This window comes from Myiozetetes cayanensis, unplaced genomic scaffold, assembly GCF_022539395.1.
Source record: "Myiozetetes cayanensis isolate MyiCay16 unplaced genomic scaffold, myiCay2020 scf2-11, whole genome shotgun sequence".
NCBI classification, from domain to species: domain Eukaryota; kingdom Metazoa; phylum Chordata; class Aves; order Passeriformes; family Tyrannidae; genus Myiozetetes; species Myiozetetes cayanensis.
In genome coordinates, this window is record NW_026087411.1 from 69443537 (window position 1) to 69463287 (window position 19751).

General features: G+C 40.0%; 1 protein-coding gene across 1 annotated transcript; it reads right to left on the reverse strand.

The window, feature by feature from the left end:
• Window positions 1-3521: 3521 nt before the first annotated feature.
• CEP57L1 (centrosomal protein 57 like 1) lies at window positions 3522-14320 on the reverse strand. The gene is made up of 10 exons (XM_050314843.1): window positions 14179-14320; window positions 12270-12449; window positions 11571-11692; window positions 11037-11153; window positions 10691-10768; window positions 8853-8951; window positions 8073-8150; window positions 7742-7965; window positions 5944-6088; window positions 3522-3840 (listed from the first exon to the last, which is right to left on the reverse strand). The coding sequence occupies exons 1-10, from the start codon at window positions 14318-14320 to the stop codon at window positions 3625-3627; spliced, it is 1401 nt and encodes a 466-aa protein (XP_050170800.1). The 3' UTR covers window positions 3522-3624.
• Window positions 14321-19751: the final 5431 nt, after the last annotated feature.

Consider the following 19751-nt stretch of genomic DNA (forward strand, 5'->3'; position numbering starts at 1 on the left):
AAATCATCTTAAGCAGCAACAAAATAAAATCCTCTAGTATCCTGTGTCTTTCCAAAGAACATAGCACTGAGTCCCTGATATCCTAGTTTCGGGATTAGTGAAAGTACTCATCATGGGGAAGTTACACTAAGTGCTTTCTCAGGATAGGCACCCACATGTAGAGCAGTGCACAAGAGGCTGACACGAAAACAGGAGGAAAAAGGGTTGTATGCAAAGCAATGCACAGAATTCTCAGGCTGTCGGTAACCCGGGACTTACCCAGTGCTTCTGGATTTTGAAGAGCTCACCCAGGAACCCCAAAAATCAGTGAAAAGAGCTTCACATTTCATCAGAAATTATCTGGCCAAGCTCTCTGTACCATATAAATACCCCAATTTAAGTTCACCTATCACCCCAGACTCCCTTTGCATTCAGCAGAGAGAACCAGGCATTTGGGATAAGACTCAGCTGACCTGTTTTAGCTGTAACACTTCCATCAGAAGTGCCTGCTTCTCTTTGCTTATCTAAGCCAGACTATGGCAGCCACACGGGGAGCCCATGGAGACCTTCAGGTAAGCACCTGAGCCATAACACAGGCAACTTGCACAAGCTTCAACAGGCCCCAACAGCGGACACAACAGAGGCAGCCTTGACCACTTCAGCACAGGCAAGCAGAGGAAACCAGAAAGTGCTTCACCAGAAATAAGAGCACTTGTTTTATTATCCCCACTTCCTTGGCTTCTTCCCTGCTATAAAATCATCATGTGTTTGTACAGTATTCTTACTCTGGGAATGTCTTTTGGTCCACATAAACATCTGCACTCAGTTACATTAGCCAGTGTCCAAATCTCAGCGAGATCCTGCCCTGATTATTTTGCTCTGAATGTTTTTGCCAGCTTCTATTCCCAGAACACCCTGGATTTATAGCTATGTCCAACCTCCAGCTTTGCTGGTTAGAATATCGTAACACACACGCTCAAACTGAATGCCTTTTGTACTAGGACAAAGCCTTTCCAGTAGGCTTAAGTAATAAACCATTAAATTGTGCTAGCATATTTCATTAGCAGCAGGAAAGTGAACTATTGTTGGATACAATTTGCTGGTCTGTATTTTTAATTATACTGTTTGACCTACATCTTTTGTCCAATTTCCTTAATGTCCAGACATAAAATATGACCCTAGATTCAAATACCAAGGGAACCCGTTGTGGCAGTTTTGCCTAACTCAGCGTAAAACAATCCAGATTTGGAGTAAATAAACCAATTAGCTTTTTTTGGGATCACTGTGTGTTTTTGTCTAATGCCCTGTACAGCTAGATCCAAAACATTAATAAAAAAATAAATATACAGTTTCATCTGAGAAGACAAACAAAAACACCTAGGATATAAATCAAAACAAGGATTTGTAAAAGAGTAGAGTAAGCACTTACTGAGCCAAAAACAGATTGTTCTTGTGAAGAACCCTGCTCTGACCACCGTGCTTTCTCCAATGTACGTTTATGGAGTTACACGCCAGAACATTTTTGGAGCATAAAGACATGAAGCATCCAGATCCCAGCAAAATTCACTGTCATCTGCCTAATTCCCGCAGAGCTGAACTTTTCCACAGTTGTGCACCAGCTTAACTTCACCCCTGCAGCTTCTAGAGAATTATTCACTGCTGTACATTTCTTTGAAGGCTTATTTTACATGACTGACAATTGCCTCAAACTGTGAATACACTATTAAACAAGCAGGTCAGCTGACCTCCTACTCTACCCTCCCAAGACACAATCAGAAAAAAAATTTTCTGCCTTTCTTCAATCAAGAAAACTGATTTGGGATACAACTCCTTTGTATCCGGTTTGAATCTCCCAGCCCATGCTGAAATGTATCTGCTTTGCTTTAGTGTGTGAAAACACACGTGCTAGAGAAACAAAGGCTTCAGGAAAAAAAAAAAAAGGCAAAAAAAAATTTTAAATATAATTAAATCTTTTGAGGTGGAATACAAGCGATTTACCCCCATCAACCACTGTAATCTCACATATCATCCATTCTTATTTTCCCCTCTCAAATCTCAGCTCCTGAGTCTGAGCAAGACAGCTTTTTCAGCTCAGGCAGAAGAAGCAGGCAGAGATGAGAAATGTCCAGTAGGACCAGGTTCAGCTGTTTCCCTTTTCCTCCAGCCACTTACCCTGGAGAAGGGCAAACGACGGCAGTTTCATTCTGGGACTGGACAGGTCCTGTCAATGCACACATTTTTTGAAGACTGCTGTCATTTAAGCACTGCCCCAGCCAGGACCTGGTTGACTGGCCCAAAGCTGCAGCCCTCCACCACAGCCCCTGTCCAAGAGGGGCCCTCCTTCTCCAGTTCCAACTCCAAAATAGCCTCCTCTCCCCAGAATTTTATAGTCAACTAAAACACCTGGTCAAGACACAGAGAACAGGTGATTTATGCATCGTATCCCTGCCAGTATCAGTGATTCCAGTGTCCAGAAATGCATAAACCTACCTCAGAAATAATGTATAAACCTACACTAGGAAAACACCATGCTTAGAATTTTGTCTAAGCATTTTTAAGCATAAAATGTGTTTTTCTAAGCCAGAAATAATCCGTAAGAAGGGTGTCTGTGCAATTTAACAGAGTGGAGGAAACTCATCCCTGAATATCACCTGAATAACCTGGTCTTCCATGGTCCTGATAAATATATCTAGGGCATATAAACTACACACACACACACACACACACAGAGAAGTGAAAAAGCTCACACACAAAGATTGTAACAATCCATTATAAATATAAATTAATTATCTGAACTTTTTCTAATCCTTTGCCTTGAAGGGTGCCAGAGTAAAACTTACTGATCCAAAGACTCAACCTTCAATTGGGACCATATCCCATTACTAGCCTTTATTCAAAACCCTTGACATCAGAGTATGCCTCCACTTCTTATTCTTGCCTGCATATAGGCTTGGAAAAAATACTGCATTCTTTTTATACAACAGGTCTGCAGCAGAACTTACACATCTGGAGGAAGTTAATTTTTTTTTCTGACATATGCAAACATGCAAGAGATTCAGTATCAGCCAGAAACCTCAAGACAAGAATTTGTTGCAACTAAATAACCATTGTTGATCTGAAGTCACCATTACATTTTTTACTGCATATACATGGGGGTGTGGGGTGGAAAAGAACAGAGTCACCATTAGCATAAAGACCCATCTCCATTTGTATAAGTACACAAATTCTACAAAGGAAACCCACTGTTTTTAATTGCATAGAAGCACTAGTCCTAGTTATTCTGGAAAAGCAAACTCTAAGTATCTTCTTGGCAGTGGGAGAAACAGGACACCAAAGATCGCACTCCATTTTTGGAGTAAAAATGGTATAAAATTTTATTTGACAAGTTAATAAATAAGCATTTAATTAGTCCATTAAAACACTTTATTACAAGAAAGTGTAATCCAGTTATAGCTACCCTACATGAAAGTAAATTCTGAGGTGAACAAATAGACCTACTAGAGAATAAGCAGTTTAGAATCTATATTTACATCTATACTATATCTATTTTATTTTTAAAATTTTTCTATTTGTGCAATTAAAAATCTGTTAGGTGTTAGACAACTTCACAAACTTCTAATATAGCATACTTCAGAACTATTATTCTCAGATGATATCATCTTTTTTCAGAGATGATTGAAGTTTCCTCACAGTTTTTAGCAGCTGAAGAGAGCTTCTGCTTTTCTGCCCAGGACAAGATTTAGACCTCCTTTCCTTTACAGTGACTCCAATCTCTGTTCCTTCCTTTTGGTCACCACATTTTGTTTTGACATGAGTTGCCCCTTGCTTCAATTTCTGAGTTTTTCTCTTTAATTTCCACACCTAGGAAGAAAGATAGCATGTTATGTACTCCAAAGACCCACAGCTGTAGAGATTACTGGATTTATACCAAACTCCAAACTACAGATGTCCAAGGAACATTAAAAAAAAGTTTAAACTTGCTAATCTTGCACAATTGTCTTGCTGTAACAGAAAACTGACCTTGCCCATACAGAAAGCATTACAGAAAACTAACCTCACCCATGTCCAGTAGGTTGTTGAAAGTAAAAATGCTTGTTTGAGAGAGACAGAATATAATTTTTACCAATCTATATTTACAACAGTCTTTTTCCACTTCATATTGTACTACCCTAATAATAAACAAACAAACAAACAAACAAAACAAAACAAAAATGAAACCAATAAATCTCTAAAATGTATACTGTTTCTTACTGGTTACTGTATCTAAGCAGCTTACTTTGAAGCCTCCCTAGCAAAACAGAATAAATAGGGTTAATTGCTAAAGAATGTTTTTTTAAATGTCAAATAATAAGTCTTGACTTGCACTTGGCGTGAAAAGGTCACTTCCCAAAGATAAAATTAGGCTGGAAGCATTCCAAATGCCAATTTAGGCTTCAAGTCCATTTCTAAAAATAATTAACTTTAATTGCATTCTAGAATATATTATTAACTGTGAAACACAGAGATTGCTATGACATTTTCAGTATGACAGGTTCTAGAAGTAGAAATATACATCAGAAATATTAAGAGTGGTCCGTACAAAACACAAATAGAAGTGTCTGTGTGCAAAAGCACCAGTATAGGCAAAGGGGTTATGGGAATGGCCTGTATTGATAACAAGGGCATAACAAGGACAGTAATCATACAGACATTACTATTTACATAATGACCCTAAAGGGTGTGCTCTGATGAGGCTGTACAGGAGCACAGATGACTTGCCAGAAGATCTGCACTCTGATAATAGGCAAGGATGACAGCAAGGTTGCATCATGTTGTTGTTCGTGCTACTCCTCATCATCCCAAAACAAATGCAAACTGCAGCCATAAAGATACGCAAAAGAAAGAAATAAAGGTGCAGTTGTTGTCCACTTAGGTTCCTGGATGATGAAGTCAGCAAGATTCTGAGACAAGGAAAACACCATAATTGTTGGCTCCTCAAGAACATAAGAGATTTATCCAAAAAACAGTTGACGTTGCCAAGAGAGGCAACAAGGACTCAGTCCATATTGCTAGCATGCGACTCTGGCAATTCTGCCTTGATATAAAGCACCTTCATGCCTGCAATTCCATGGACCATAAAAAGTTTGAGTGAATAAAATCTGTCACAGAATGAGCATGAATAAAATTGGTCAGATTTAAATTAAATTAACCATAACCTCCCCATTTCATAAGGCCTCACACTGAGTTTCGTTTTGTTTCCTGTATAAGCAAAATTCCCAGGTGAATCTTTTTATCTTGAAACATAAGATGGAAGAACAGAAAGCTATCAGACTGAACTATGGATTTAATTTTTAATCACATGTTCCAAAACATATTGCTATGAAAGGGTTAAGCTGTTCATCTACAGAAGAGTGATTTTATATGGGCATGTATGAAAAGTTGTTATCTATGGCTCTAAACCAAATACAGAATGCAGACAGGTTAGGGGTTAAACAAAACTGAAAGGCTTGCCTGGCTATGATTTTGGAGAAGCTCTGGTCAACATATTATTTAGTTAACAAAAAGCTTCAATATTTCAGAAACATAAAAGACATTTAATCCAGTCTGTACAGGAATTATATAGCTTCTATTTTCTCATTTCCCAGAGGGGCACAAAGGAATGAAATCTCAACAGTTTGTCTTAACATGGTGAGCAGAAGTGACAGACTGAGCAACCCAGCTCTGTATTGCAGAATGGCCACAGGGCAGGAAGTTTTCCCACTAGCATACCTTCCTAGCTGCCAGCTGCAAGCAGTTTTTCTTGATCAAATGAAGGAATTGGAGGTACAAGAACACGAGGTAGCAGTTTAATTACAATAACTCATATTGGAACATCCTGGCTTAAAACATTCCAGTGACATTCCAGCTGATGACAACAGGAGGCAGAGTTGTGGCAGCCTTTCAACTAGAATGTGACTGGCTAGAGAATTTACACATTATTCTTACAGTAGCTTGATGCTTTTTCAGCTTGGATATTTGTTCTCCTTTAATCTCCATTTGTTTTACAAGGCAATCCAGCTCCTGTTCCAGGCCTTCACGAACTCTGGAGTCTTGAGTCTCCTGTATCTGCTTCAGAAGTTCTTGATACTCACTATTAAAGACAAGAATGACACGCTAAGTATTCATGATATAGTCCCTAGGATTTCTTTCAATACCTCCAGTGTATTGCAGGAGCTGGTAGCTATTTTGTCTGGAGTACAATTTAGCATTATTTACCCTCTCACACAACACACATTAATTTGGTATATATTAACATGAGATATATATTCCCATGCATCTAATTTTCTCATTCCAAATTTGTAGCTGATGTCCGCCTCATTTTTCCCTCTTCTCACAGACTTCACAACTACACATACAGTAGTGTGCAAAATGAGGGTTTTTAAAGCAAACAGCAGCTATGCAATACAGCATTTTTACTTCCTGACTCCTTTAGTGCAGACTTTTTAAAGCTTAGTGTGGTACAGAAGAGTATTGTTTAAACTAGTACATTCAAATTACAATTTTTCTGACAGATTACTCAAATTAAAATATTCTACTCAAAAAGATTTGCAGAGAAGTGGGCTGGTTAATTAAATTAACTAGTTTAACTAAAAGAAATTGTGAAGATCTTCTTGATACCTAGATATCTGAACTAGTTGAAACCAGAGACCCTCTGCTAGATAAGTCACTTCTTTACAAAAGTCATGGTTTCTTTTCTGACTTCTGAGTAACTGCTGCTCCTTGACAGCTTAATTGCAGCAACTGGTGGTTGTTATAAAAAAAAAACCCATAGCCTGTCCTTGACCTGCCATGAGTAAGCCAGACATTGTTTTTTTGAAGGTGAGGTTGCTTGCCAGTTTAAATTTTGCCACATCAAGGATTTCAAATCACTGTCAACATCCTAACTGGTTTAACCAACACACCCTCCTCTGTTCAAACCACAGCTCATCATGCCATCATGTCTGCTATGACCAGCTACACAGCTTTGGCCCACAATTCTACAAGCTGGTGTTAATGAGAAGATGCCTAAGAACACAAGTTGTGGTCCCCATTTACTTGCATGGCTAGAATGATACATACACTCCCATCTAATGCATTAGCTTCTTCCACACCCTGCCCAGTTTTCTGGCAGGAGACTCTGTCCCTCTTTCACAACCCCTTTACAGGACCAGCAAGTTCTCCTGCAACAAGCAAAGGGTACGAAGGGCAGGCTGACTCAGCACAAAGACCCATCAGCTACGCATGTGAGGAGAGAACACAGAGTGAGTACAAAGGAACAGGACAGATGTTGTGACAAGACTTTTCATGCCAGTGCCGTACTAACCTATTCCACCACCCAGACTGGCTGCATCCTGCAGGCCTACTCAGTATTAACACCACCTTTGCAGTTTTGTCCTGGAGAACATTTTTGTCCTACTCTGTAAATCCCTGATTATGCTTATAATTTCTAAAAAGCACATGCTTGAAAGATTTTTTGTTTGCTGCAGCTGTTACTTCAGTAGCAGCTCATGTAAATACAGGATGTGGAAGCAGAAAAACCCAGATGAAGAGTATGTTGCTTGCTCACAAGACCAGTTAAACAGTAGGAGAGAAAGAATTTTTCGAATGAGAAAAATCCAACCAGTCAAGCCTGCTCAGGTCATTCTGTCAAGGAGTGGTCCTACACCCAAAACAGACTAGGTTCAACTATATATAGCACACCTATTGCTTCTCAGGGGTGTTGCTGAAGTCACTCTTACTCATAACACCAGGGACGAGTACTCACGAGCTCATTTGGCCCAGCTCATCTTGCGTGGCCAGCAGAAGGCCTGAAAGGCTTGTGGTGGCAGTAGGTGACGCGGAACAAGATGATACAGACTTTGAAAGGGCACTGTGTCTGCAAATCCCAGACGTAGCTCCTCTTTGTGATGAGACACACGGATTGCGGTGCTTCATAATATGCAGCACACTTTGTACGTTTGCGCTGACAGAATGGCTGGAGCTGACGGACTTAAAGGAGAATTAGTAAGTGGTTTACAGAAGTAAATAACAATTACAGTAAAGACTTTACTCGAACTGTAGATGCCACTTTAGTGAGAACATTGGTTTTCACCCACCTTCCCAGCCACAAAAGGTAGTTCACCAGCCTTTACATGTAATTGTGAAAGGTGCATTTTCTTCATTGTAGGACTTCTCTGCCATAAGGAAACATAAGACAAGAAATTCAAATCTGCTGACCCAAGAGCAAAATCTTAAACTTTATTTTTTTAGTAAGTAAAATTAAAATAAACACACAGTGAAATGCATCACCTCAGTTTCCCTCTGGTTTAAAAAAAGAATAATTTCCCTCCTGTATGTGTAGAGAGTAAGATTTTGCAATAGCTGAGATGAATAAATTTTATTCCATATGCATGTAGCAGATAGTTTGACAATTAGGTTGACATTAAAGAAATTGAATCTTGCTTAAGTTTTCAAAACAACAGTTGCAAAATTTTGACTGATCTGCAACATGTGTTGCAAAATGAATTCTCTCAATTTCAGCAATCCCCCCAAAACACACCATCATAAGATGCTGAGTTAAAACTCCTTTGGAAACTAATTTTGCCAGATAAACTGAAAGGCAGCTAAGAGAACATGTGAGACAGCAGTAAGACTAACAAAGATTATCGTGAAGTTGATAAAGGAAGGTTTTCCAGTGAGGTGCTAACGCCCCTAGTACCATTTTTATTACTGAAGGAAGGAAAGAAAAAGAAAAGGAAAAAAAAAAAAGGAAAAAATGGAGTAAAGTGCAGCAGATGAATCAAGTGCCTCTTACATCACTATTTTCCACAAATTCCAATCTCTGTGTGAGCCAGATGCTATCAGCAACAGTATGCTAATAGAAATTTGCATGTTACCTTCTTAGGCTTTTTCTTCTTCCCATTTTCCTCTTCAGGTTCATGTTGAGATGTTGCCGAAGACATCAAAATTCTGTTTGTATGAAATTCTGTTTGGAGCTGTGGGAATAAACAAAAAAGAAAACAAGCATTTAATGTAATATTAGAAGTATGAAATAGAGTGTTTTAATTAATTCCCTCTTTTGTGCACGGATAAGAACCAGTCAAGGGACAGTTATTAACTGTCCTGCTTGGAAGGCATAAGTTACTCGTAAAAACTGAACAGATTACTATGAAGGCAGGGTGTTGGGCAGATCTTACAGCTCTGACTTAGAATTCCTCATTTTCATGTCCAGCTGCAGCAGCTGTATTTTTCCACTGTGACAATCAGCAACTGAGATAAGCCAATCCTGCCGCATGCTGGGGATCTGATCATAAAATCCAAATAATATGAACATTTGGCTTTACAATCTGGGGACAAACTAAGCCTCTCTGTGTAACATTGAGGTCGAAGCTTCTGGACAATACTTAGATTGCTCTGTAGTTCAAAGCTGATATCAAGGCCCATGATAAACAGGATAATAATCATTGCCAATTAAACATAGGACAAGGACTTTGGTTTGGCACGTGTAACAGTTCCAGCTAAACAATGCTGGAGGTCTATCACTAAAGTGAGAATATTCTGGCTTTTCTGTCATCAAAAGGAAGTGAACCACGCCACACCCTGTGTTTCCCAGCCCGGATCCAACAGACCTAAATCCATTCTGCAGTGTACTAAGATGGCACCAGTACTAGTTTAGGACTCAGTTTACTGCACCTGAGTCCTTTCTTGAGCAAATGTTTATTCTATACTGCTAAAGTCAGACTACCTGCTCTGGGAAAGTCATTCTTACTATGTTTCTTAGAAGACAAAAATCTCTGTTCTAGGCTTTCTGCTCTGCAGCAGCAAGCCATTTAAGCAAGAAACCCATAAACCTGCAAGTTTTCAACTGTGTAATTCTCCTAGATTCTGGAGGTGGTCAGGTACCTGGGCTACAATCTGCATGTTATTTAAAGCTTTCTGGATTGATGAAAACCCATCATCCTTGGATGAGGTATAAAAACTGTCAGCAGTGATGAATTAAATGAAGGTGTCAGTTTTGTTTATAGCTAGGTTCTTTCAAAATTACTCTTCAGCTCTACATTACCCCCACCCCACCCCAAGGGAATCTCCTCACAACTGCTCTCTTTCAAATGGCTGCTACTTATCCACAAAGCAAGGTTTGGAATGCTACTACTTCACCCCTTTAACAAAAGGTTTCTTTGATTTTGCTCTCTTCCGAAAATATTCCTCTCTCAGATGTTTGATGGCCCAACAAACTGATTATGGCTTCGCAGAATAATGAATTATTCAAGATCTCATTTAATAACAGTCACTGATCAAAGATTTTTCCAAGTATAGCCCTATGTATTAGATTGCAACGGATCTAAAGAAAGAGAGGAAAACAAACACAATAACCAACCTTACTTGGGGTATAGGGTTTCATATATGACCAATTTCTTGGTGCCACAAATAAAGGTTATCTGATTTAGTTGCAAATTTTCTAGAAATTAATTTTCTACCTAGATCACTTAAAGCAGCATTGAGGCTGTGTCATTAATACAAACACAAGTAGAATCTTTCTTCACTGAGATATGCAACACACCTGGCAAGCTTTTCTAATACGTAGTTTATAACTGGTCTAAGAAGTATTGCAGGAGTTCTCCCTGGGTAATAAACATGTGGAGTTTAAACGTAATAAAAAAGAAGGTATTTTGGATGAGAGAACAGCTTTCTTCAGTCCTAAAAAATAAGATAAAATAAAACCTTTTCAGTCTACCTGAGATTTTTTATCTTGTAGTAGCTTATGCTGATGGTCTTCCTTACAAATCTTTTCTTCTAAGTGTTTGATCTTGTCCTGAATTTGAAGACAAGAGTGATTAGTCACAATTCAGTTTGCCATGTTGAATCAGAAGTCTGAAGTAGCTTGCAGTTGTAATGTAGGATAACAAAGGAATGTAGCAATTTTTAAAGAGACTGAAAAAAGACTGATGCAAAAGAAGCCAAGGTAGCATTCAGTCAGGTATGCTTTAACAGAAGTAACTTTTGCAAAACTTGTTACTATTAATAGTATGTCATAAAATTATATCAAATGACTTTCAGACTGCCATTCCATGGATGATTACTTCAGCAATTCTTTGAGTAGCAGTAAGTTTAAGACACTCTTTTTCTAGTATTTCAAGCTTTTCAAGTTTTGCATGCAGTTCCAGCCAGTTCTGATCTTCCTCTTTCCGCAGCTGGGCCTGGAAAAAATAAGCAAGAAAGGAGTTGGCAGCTGAGTGAAATTGTTTCAGGCAGAAAAAAAAAAAATCCCACACTACAGCAAAGGTATTTGAATAGTTTAAATTTCATATTTTTTAAATTGCAAAGTGATGAAAAATACCAGGCAGATAAAGACGACTTAAGTTTCCAGTAACCTTTTTGTCTACCAAATGTGCAAGTATTAGCATGGTTTTGCTCATTAGGAGTTCCACCCAGGAATATTTTCATGCAATTCATTGAATGGTTGTCATCAGCCAGTCAGACAGTAAATTGCTTCTGTTTGCTACCACCCTGAGGAGAGCTGAGGAAAAATGATGGCCTTAAAAAAATTGAGGTCCTGCACATTTCTATACTTTTGAACTATATCACTACTTTGTTAGTATGCTACAAGGCCTCACCTGTTGTTTTAAAATAATTTTCTTTTCCAGTTCCACACTGGAAATCATTTTCTTCATGTAGTCCAGCTGTTTCTCCAGCAGGGAGCAGCGGGATTGTGCTGCATTTAACTGCTCACTTGCATCTACAGAAAGAAACAAGATGTTTGGTACAGCAAAGGGAGCTACACACTTAGCCAGACTAATTTCACTGAGGAGTTCTGTGTCCTCAAAACAGGCAAGAAAAGTGTTGTTAGTACAAAAAAATCATATGGTTAAAATGTATTTTATATATAAGACATGAGAATCAAAATGTTTTTCCAGAGATAGTCCATAATTTGAATTCCAAAGACATGAGCACTGCAGTTACTTCCATTTGTATCAGCATATATCTAACCAGAATCTGGTTTCTTCCTTCTTCTATCTTTTCTCAAGTTAGCAGTGTTATGTAAGCAGCTGCTTGCTTACTGGAAGAGCTAAACATACCACCTGAAATATGCTTAGACTTTAAAATAGCTTTATGGGTTATGCAATACTTCATTAATATATGTTAAAAAAAAATCTCAGCTTGATCCACAATTATCAAGCTCCTGTACCTCCGCGATTTTGAAGCAAAGAATGAAAGGGGGCTGGTGTTAATTAGCAGTTTTTCAAAACAAACACTCCCTGCATTATACAGTCTTAGAGCTGTTGTGGCTACACCTTATCACTTAAAAGAAATACCTTTCCTGTGTTGCATCAGTTCCTGATGTGCTGTGTCCTTCTCATAGGATTCGAGCTCAAAGGCCTTCTTATACTGAGCAGCTGCTCTGGAGAGGCTGCACAGATCAGCTTCAGCCTGTGACTTCTCCAGCTCTAGACGGTGGATCTTTTCTTGAAGAGTTTTCAGGGCTGCCACTACAGCTAGGAAACAATGCAGCAGTTACACCTTAAGTGACAGTTCCCATTGTGACGATGATGGCGATGATTATCATTATTAGAAAACACTTCACAGTGCAGTATAATACCTAAATTTTCTTCCTAGGATCACTCCTAAAATTAATTGTATTAATTGTACAGCTGTACACTAACATAGGCAGAACATACCTGGGAGGAAATGGACATGTTTCCTGCATAACTGAGGTATAAAACATTGGTCTATGAGCAAAACTAGTTTCACTCCAAATGGCAGCAAGCACAAAGAAATCATGACAAACAGAGTACAATAAATCCTGGGACTTCTGTTTACATAGACGCAGGGAACACAGGTTTCCAAGTGAGGTCACAAGTTTTGGTGTAATACAACTGGTCTGCACAGATTAGAAAAAGAAAACATGCTCAGAACAGGGAGAAAAATCAGATACAAAGAGAAAATTTAGCAATACTTTATTGTTTCAAAAGTTAATTATTCAATACTTAGTTTCTTGTATTTGATGATTCTTTAAACCACAGAGACAAGGTTGAAAGCTTTTGCTTTTAGCTTTTTGACAAAACAGTATTTGTCAAAATTATGTCAAAAATAAAAGTGGCAATTTCATCTACAAGAGAAAGTCTAGCAACGCTCCAAAAAGTATATACACCTGTGGAAGTTTAAGACATGTTCTGTAACAAGTCAAGTTTATTTTCTGACATTTTGTAAGTCCCTATTCCAATTTTCTCAATACAGGAATACCCATCAAATATTGCTAGCTCCTTAACAACTTCCACCACCTTAAAAAAAGCCCAAAACCAATCAAACAAAACCAAACAACTTCCCCTGCCGCCTCTCTGCCCCAAATAAAAAAAACAGATACCAGAAAGCATAAAGATGAAGTGGGACCACCTTTTCCATCTTTCTACTGGTGTGCCAAACATCTCCTTACTTAAACTCTTAGCTACGTAACATTACACTGAACATTTTAATCCAAAAAGCCCAAACTCTGCATGACATATGATTACTGCAGAAGTAATCAGATTTTTCAGGTGAAGAACCGTGATCACGTGCACACTCCTGGGCTATCGCTGTAAGTCCAAGGATGGGTATCCTTATCATTCACCAAGCTCTCCAGATATGCTAATCCCCCCAGGCATTTGCCTTGTGAGCTCCAGAGAATAGTCACCCATGTAGGAACACAGCCACCATAGCAGACCCATATTTCTTACAGACTAACTTTCATGCTGATAACTTTCCTGAGAGTTTGAGTTGTTCAGTTGTTCAGAAGTTCTCCCAAGGAAACATACCACACAAAGAATCACTTGGAAGGGATTTGAAGCTGGATGGAACCAAATATTGCTATGTAAAGCCAATTTCAAGTCACACTGTACTGGATGTACCATACTAATTACCTTTCTTTATTGTATTTAAAGTCATGAACTGCTTCTGCTGAGTTTGAAGCATCATCCTTTGCTTTTAGAGGAAGTCTGGCAATTTTAAGTTAAACAAATTTCAAAGCCAAAGTTTATAAGGATGTTAGAAGACTTGCAGAGGTTTCCACTCCAGACATACGACTTCAGTGAGACTACTCCCTCAGGACACATATACATCCTGTCTCAATGTCAGTCTGATAATCACAACAAGGCATTGAACTGAGTAAAACAGAATGGGGAGTTTGCTCAGGAGATTTCACATGGAACAATTAAAAAAGACCACTTTAAGGACATATTTTGGCTTTACCCTGGTTATTTGGGATAGAAGGCCTGTCACCAGCAACAGCTGCCAACTTCTTTGATTCTATATAAGCAAAGGCTGCAGGAAGCATCCGATCTGGTGGCTGAAGAAAGCTTCCTATGAAACTGTTCTTTGATTCAGAATCCATAGCCTGTAGAAAGAGAGCTACTTAATGTTATTAGTTCTTTAACAGACTGTGTAAGATTTTTCAAAGTATGTCACTGGGCTGTCCCTGGTTCTGTTTATATCAAACCAGATCACGTGCATAATCATCATCATCATCATCATCATAATAGCAACAAATCCCACACCCACACATGAATCCTGTATTTTAATATAATTACAAAACAATGTGTCTCATAACACTAAACACAGCTCTCTTTGACCGCTCAAAATTTTCCAAGATTTTTCTCGGTGGTTTCTAGTAACTTATGCTGATTTTTGTACTTTTAAAACCCAAGTAATAACAGCATTTTCTATTAACTGTTTTACAGACTTCAGTGTCTTGCCTCTAAGTGCTCCCTGAAGAGCAAGCATTACAAGTTTTACAGCCTGTTTCCATTTGCAGCCTCCGCAGTGCTCTTCTCTCCATCTTTTTGGATGAAAAACCAAATTGCACATGGTAAATAATGTACCATTATTACATAATAAAGACACAGTTCTCCACATTTAGTGTTGAGATATCAGAAGGATATTTAATATGCAATAACCCCAGCATTCTCCCCATTATTAGGCATATGGATTAAATCCTGTTTCTCTACTCCCTTTCTCCCCCGCCCTTTCACATTTTTGTTTTATCAGAAACACATTTGAAGACAGTTCACACCCTGTCAAATAGTGAATTTCCTTGATACTCAAGACATGGACAGTGAAACTTGCAGAAAGTGCTTTAGGCTATTACAACTTTTAGGAAGTTAAAGCAAGTTTTAAATCAACCTGCTGCTACCCAGCAAAATAATATCAAGCGTTTCACTTGATACAGTGTAAGAAATGAAGAGTGTATACAGTTTCAGATAATAGAAAATCAGCTTATCTGAAGATTCAGTGATACAACAATTATGGTATCATTTGAGTTTAAAATACAAGGCATGCAACTGGAACAGTCTTTCCGCTTGGGCAAGGCTATTTACAGATGCTAGTCTCCAAGAAAGTCACCCAAAGGAGCTATCTAGTAACAGGAGGAAGTGACAAAAACCAGGACTGGAGCCTGCTGATGATGCAGATCCTGGGAAAAGCCATTCATACTGGGTGGGTGGGGAAAAAAGTTTTCAATAATGGATAAATTTTCCAGGAGCAGCTCTTACAGCACTGTTTCAAAGGCCATATAAAACAAGAAAAAAATCACCCCCCATCCATACTGTTTCTTCAAGACATGCACTAAACCAAAGGTATGCAGAAGCCCTTTCTTCCTCGTCCAAGCTGTCATCACAGAGTTGTCGACATAAACATCTCTTCGCCAGGGCTTGCTTGACTTGAGACCTCCTAAAGAATCTTACTTTTGTGTGCTAACACTCCCAAGGTAGACCACAACATTCAGGGTGAGTCCCCTGGCCCTGAAGTGGGAAGCTATGCAGGCTACTTTGTACAACAGGCTTTTCCCAAAGCGTTCCCCATGGGCCACCCCATCCAAACCCAGGTCACAAGCTGTCAGTGCTGGGCTAACAGAGGGAGGTAGCCAGGTCCTCCACCATCTCTTTGAAGAGGTCCCACCTGGTGACCCTGCCACATTTATGATCACAGAATCTGCTTATAGGCCTGCACAGCTCTGTCCTGGAGGACCTAGAAAAGCTGTGCAGGGACACCGGACCAAATCTAACAGCCTGCCAGGCCTATCAGCCACATCCAGCAACACAGGGGGCAGCAGCAGTGAAGGGCACAAACAGGGAGCTGCAGAAACCTCTGAGAAATTCCTGTGGCCACAGGGGTGGTCAGGGCCAAGATAGGTGAGGAGATGGTCGTGGCATGGCACAGTGCACCAGCAGTGTCCCACAATATAAGAGATAAGCAAGACTGACCAATTTTCCCATTGCTTCTCAACCCTTACATGTTGGTGATGAAAATGACTAGTAAAAAAGGTCAATAAAAATAAGCATATGGGCATGCAAGAAGTTCCCTACCACTGCTGTGAACAAAGGAAGGCAACTTTGGAAACACCAGAGGAAGAAGGTGGTTTTTGCTCACACAACCCAACTTTCTGGCAGTCAGCGTAAGTGGAGACTCGCTTTTCCAGCATCCTCCGGTGGAACACGAGCTCCCTCGCATGCCTCTGCAGATTTGCACCAGTTAGTTTCCTTATTACTTTCACATAAACAAGTTTTGCTGTTTCCAAGGAGATGGATCTGTGGGCAGTTGTAATAAGGAGGGCGGTGATCCAAAGCAAATAATGAAGAAGAGAAGGAGGGAATAAAGCACCAGAAAATGTGAGTGTTTGGGGACAAGCTCTGCAACACGAAGGTGCAGGAACATGGGGGACACCTACTTGGGATACAGGGAAGTAAAAACCCTTTAGTTCTGCAAGTGAAGCCAGAGGAAAGTGAAAGAGAAGAGGCCAGCTCACCTGCCTGGTGGTGGTGATCCAGCTTAAACCCCTGCGGGCTTCAGCAGGAAAACTCGCAACTTTGTCAGCACAGCAGAGGGTAACACACACCCTGCAGCTGGAGCGGGGAGATCCCCAGGCTGCTCCTAACAGCACAGGCTCAGCGAAGGGTGTGAAAGAAAACACCACAGGACCGAGACACCTGTGTTTGCAGAAACTCAGCTGCAGACATAGTTACGGACGCCTTGCTTTGCCACAGCTTCCTCAGACGCAGACTCAGGCTGTGTGAACTAGGCTGAAGGAGTGGTTGCTATAGTGCTTGGAGGCTCTGTCAGCATAATTACTCTAGGAGAGGTGCTCTGGTGTAGTCGAGTCCTAATATCTTAGCACGTAAATATAGCTTATAATGACCATACTGCATAGGAGTAATGCCAACACTGCAGACTTCAAGCAAAGAGATGTGCCAGGAAAAGGACCAAGTCACTCTACAGCAGCAAGACATCACTAAACATCCTGGCGACTTTCAGCCCATCGCGACAAAGAAACCTACCAGGAAATAATTAAGTATCTTGACGTATGTTTTAACGTCAACTGTCCTACCATCAACTTTTCCCCCCACAAGTATTTAAGCTTCTATAAAACCATCACAAACAGGTTTGCTTTTTAAAAAGTCTCATACAGCCCCCATGCATTGCAAGCTTAAATCACTCTTTTATTCCACGCTACCGTGGACACCTGCATTAGAGAGGTGCTTTAAAGCAGATACTGCTTCTCACAAGGCTTAGGGGGATTTAGCACTTGAACAACACTCATTAAAGCAGCCACAACACCGCTGTTTAGACAAGCCCTTCGTTGAGGAGATCAGTGCACTCCTTTGAGTTTGGGGAACAGCCAAGGGAGAAGTATGCATATTAAACAGAGGCTGACAAAATACCCTAGTTACCACAGAGAGGGGAGGGGAAGAAGGAAGAAATGCTGCACTCCCACCCCAGCAGCCTGCACTGCTGTGGTGAGTGGGGTGAAGCACTTGTGCTGTGCAGGTCACATCTGGAGTCAGCACCACCCCTTGGAGTTTTTTAACCAGAACTGGCCCAACAGCCTGTGTTGGTGGATGCAGTGGTGATGCTCAGATACCCAATGTTATTTTACACAGAAAACTACAAAGTAGCCAGTTCCTACATACCCTGCATCAGGCAAAGGGGCAACTTTGTGCTGACCACGGGCTTGCCATTTAATCATCAGCCTGACCAAGCCATCTATGTTTTTCTCCAAGTCTGAGCCAGGAGGCTCTAAGAGTTCTGTGCCACATGTTTGTAACCCTGTGCATGGTGCATGATGCCAGGCATAGCACACCAGCTCTGCGACAGCACTGCATCAATGCACATGCAGTGTCTACTTCCTACCTTGCTGCAGCCAGCGTGCTCATCCCTGGCTGGATGAGCATCCCTCAGTGGGACCACTTCTGCCTGCTGGCTCACCATCCCATGCAGGCTGAGAGTGAGCTTGCACAAAGTATGCTGGGGAGCAAACCCGTCATCAGGTCCATATGTGACTTTCATGCCTCAAAGGAGAGCAAGCAAGCTCGAGTTCGGTACCTTAACACAAACAGGGAATTTCCCGTTTCATCACAGTCATCGAAGCACTAACACAGTTTACTTTCATACAGTTTCTACTTAGTTTTGCTGAATGTGGCCTGCATTAAAGGCCAGAGTACTGGATTGGGTTGCTGTAAAAATCAATTGATATTTTAGTTACTGCTGTCTTTCAGCATACTAACATTAGGGAGTTGCTGAACACAAATGTTACAGAATGATCAGTTATAACTTCTTCATGCCCCTCTTCCCCTCCTTTCCATTCCTCCCCTCCATTGCTAGCTACATCATTAAAAAAGCTTAAAAAAAAAGTCTCCCAAAACAATAAGTATAGAAACATTTTTGCCACGTACACAATTATGTCTCATACTGTAAAGCAGCATATGGAAAAGCTTTTTCCACATGTGAACTACAGCAGAGTCAGGGAATAATTCTGGCTTAACAGTCTCCCAAAAGATACTAAACGAAAAATGTGATAAAGTAAGGAATGTTTCCACTAAATTCTCTGATGTTTGTTATCTCATGGAGACACTGGTTCATTCAAATCACTTGTGAGGGCAACCTTTTAGAACCAAAGAAAGAGGTGTTGTCAGAACACCTTCAAAGAAGAAAAAATAAAAACAGATCAAAGCATTTTTCAGAAAGAAGTACAAGGATATATATCTTATGACCTGACCTACTGGGCATGCAAAAATTATAGTGGTTTTTTCATAACTGAAAACAAAGTCTCAGATGAACCAAGGAATGATTCACTGTTTATCTGACATAACAGAAGTTTTAAGAACTACCCCAACACAGCCTATACCAAGAAACTCCCAGAATTCTGGCTGCTGCTTTGACTATTTGAGCCAAGCTTTGCTGGCGAAAGGTTATGTGAGAAGCCATTTTTGTGACACAATCCAAGTTGGTCTATTTTTCCACCCTTTCCTTTGAGAACCAGGGGAAAAGCTTGTTCAGCTGTACTCGCTGTGCCACAACACTCAGCCTTATTCCCAACAGAAAAAGAACAGCCCTTCCACAGGCAAAAAAAAGAAATAAATAACGTTGTAGGCAAACTGCATTGTTGTTTTGGGAACACCCAGACTCCAGCATCCTGACACAATCACTTTAATCAACCTGAAACATACGACATCGCTCAGGACATACCTAAGTAAGTGGTACTCCCATGCCATCTCTAATCTAAGTGGGTTAGAAGTGAAATGGTGACAGCTGCAAAGTTAACAGGAAGTAAAACCTCACTGAATCAATAAAGCATTTCAACATGTTTTTAAGGTTTGTCATGTTCCAGTTTAAATAAGTTTAGACAAAATGGCCAAAAATTTGTTGGAGAAATCAAGGAACCTGAGAGTTTTTTGAAAAACTGACACAGATGAGTCCCTGTGAGTTAGTGTGTTGTACAAACTGCAAGATACACACTGGAAGACTTAGAACTGGATATATAAAGGTTAAGT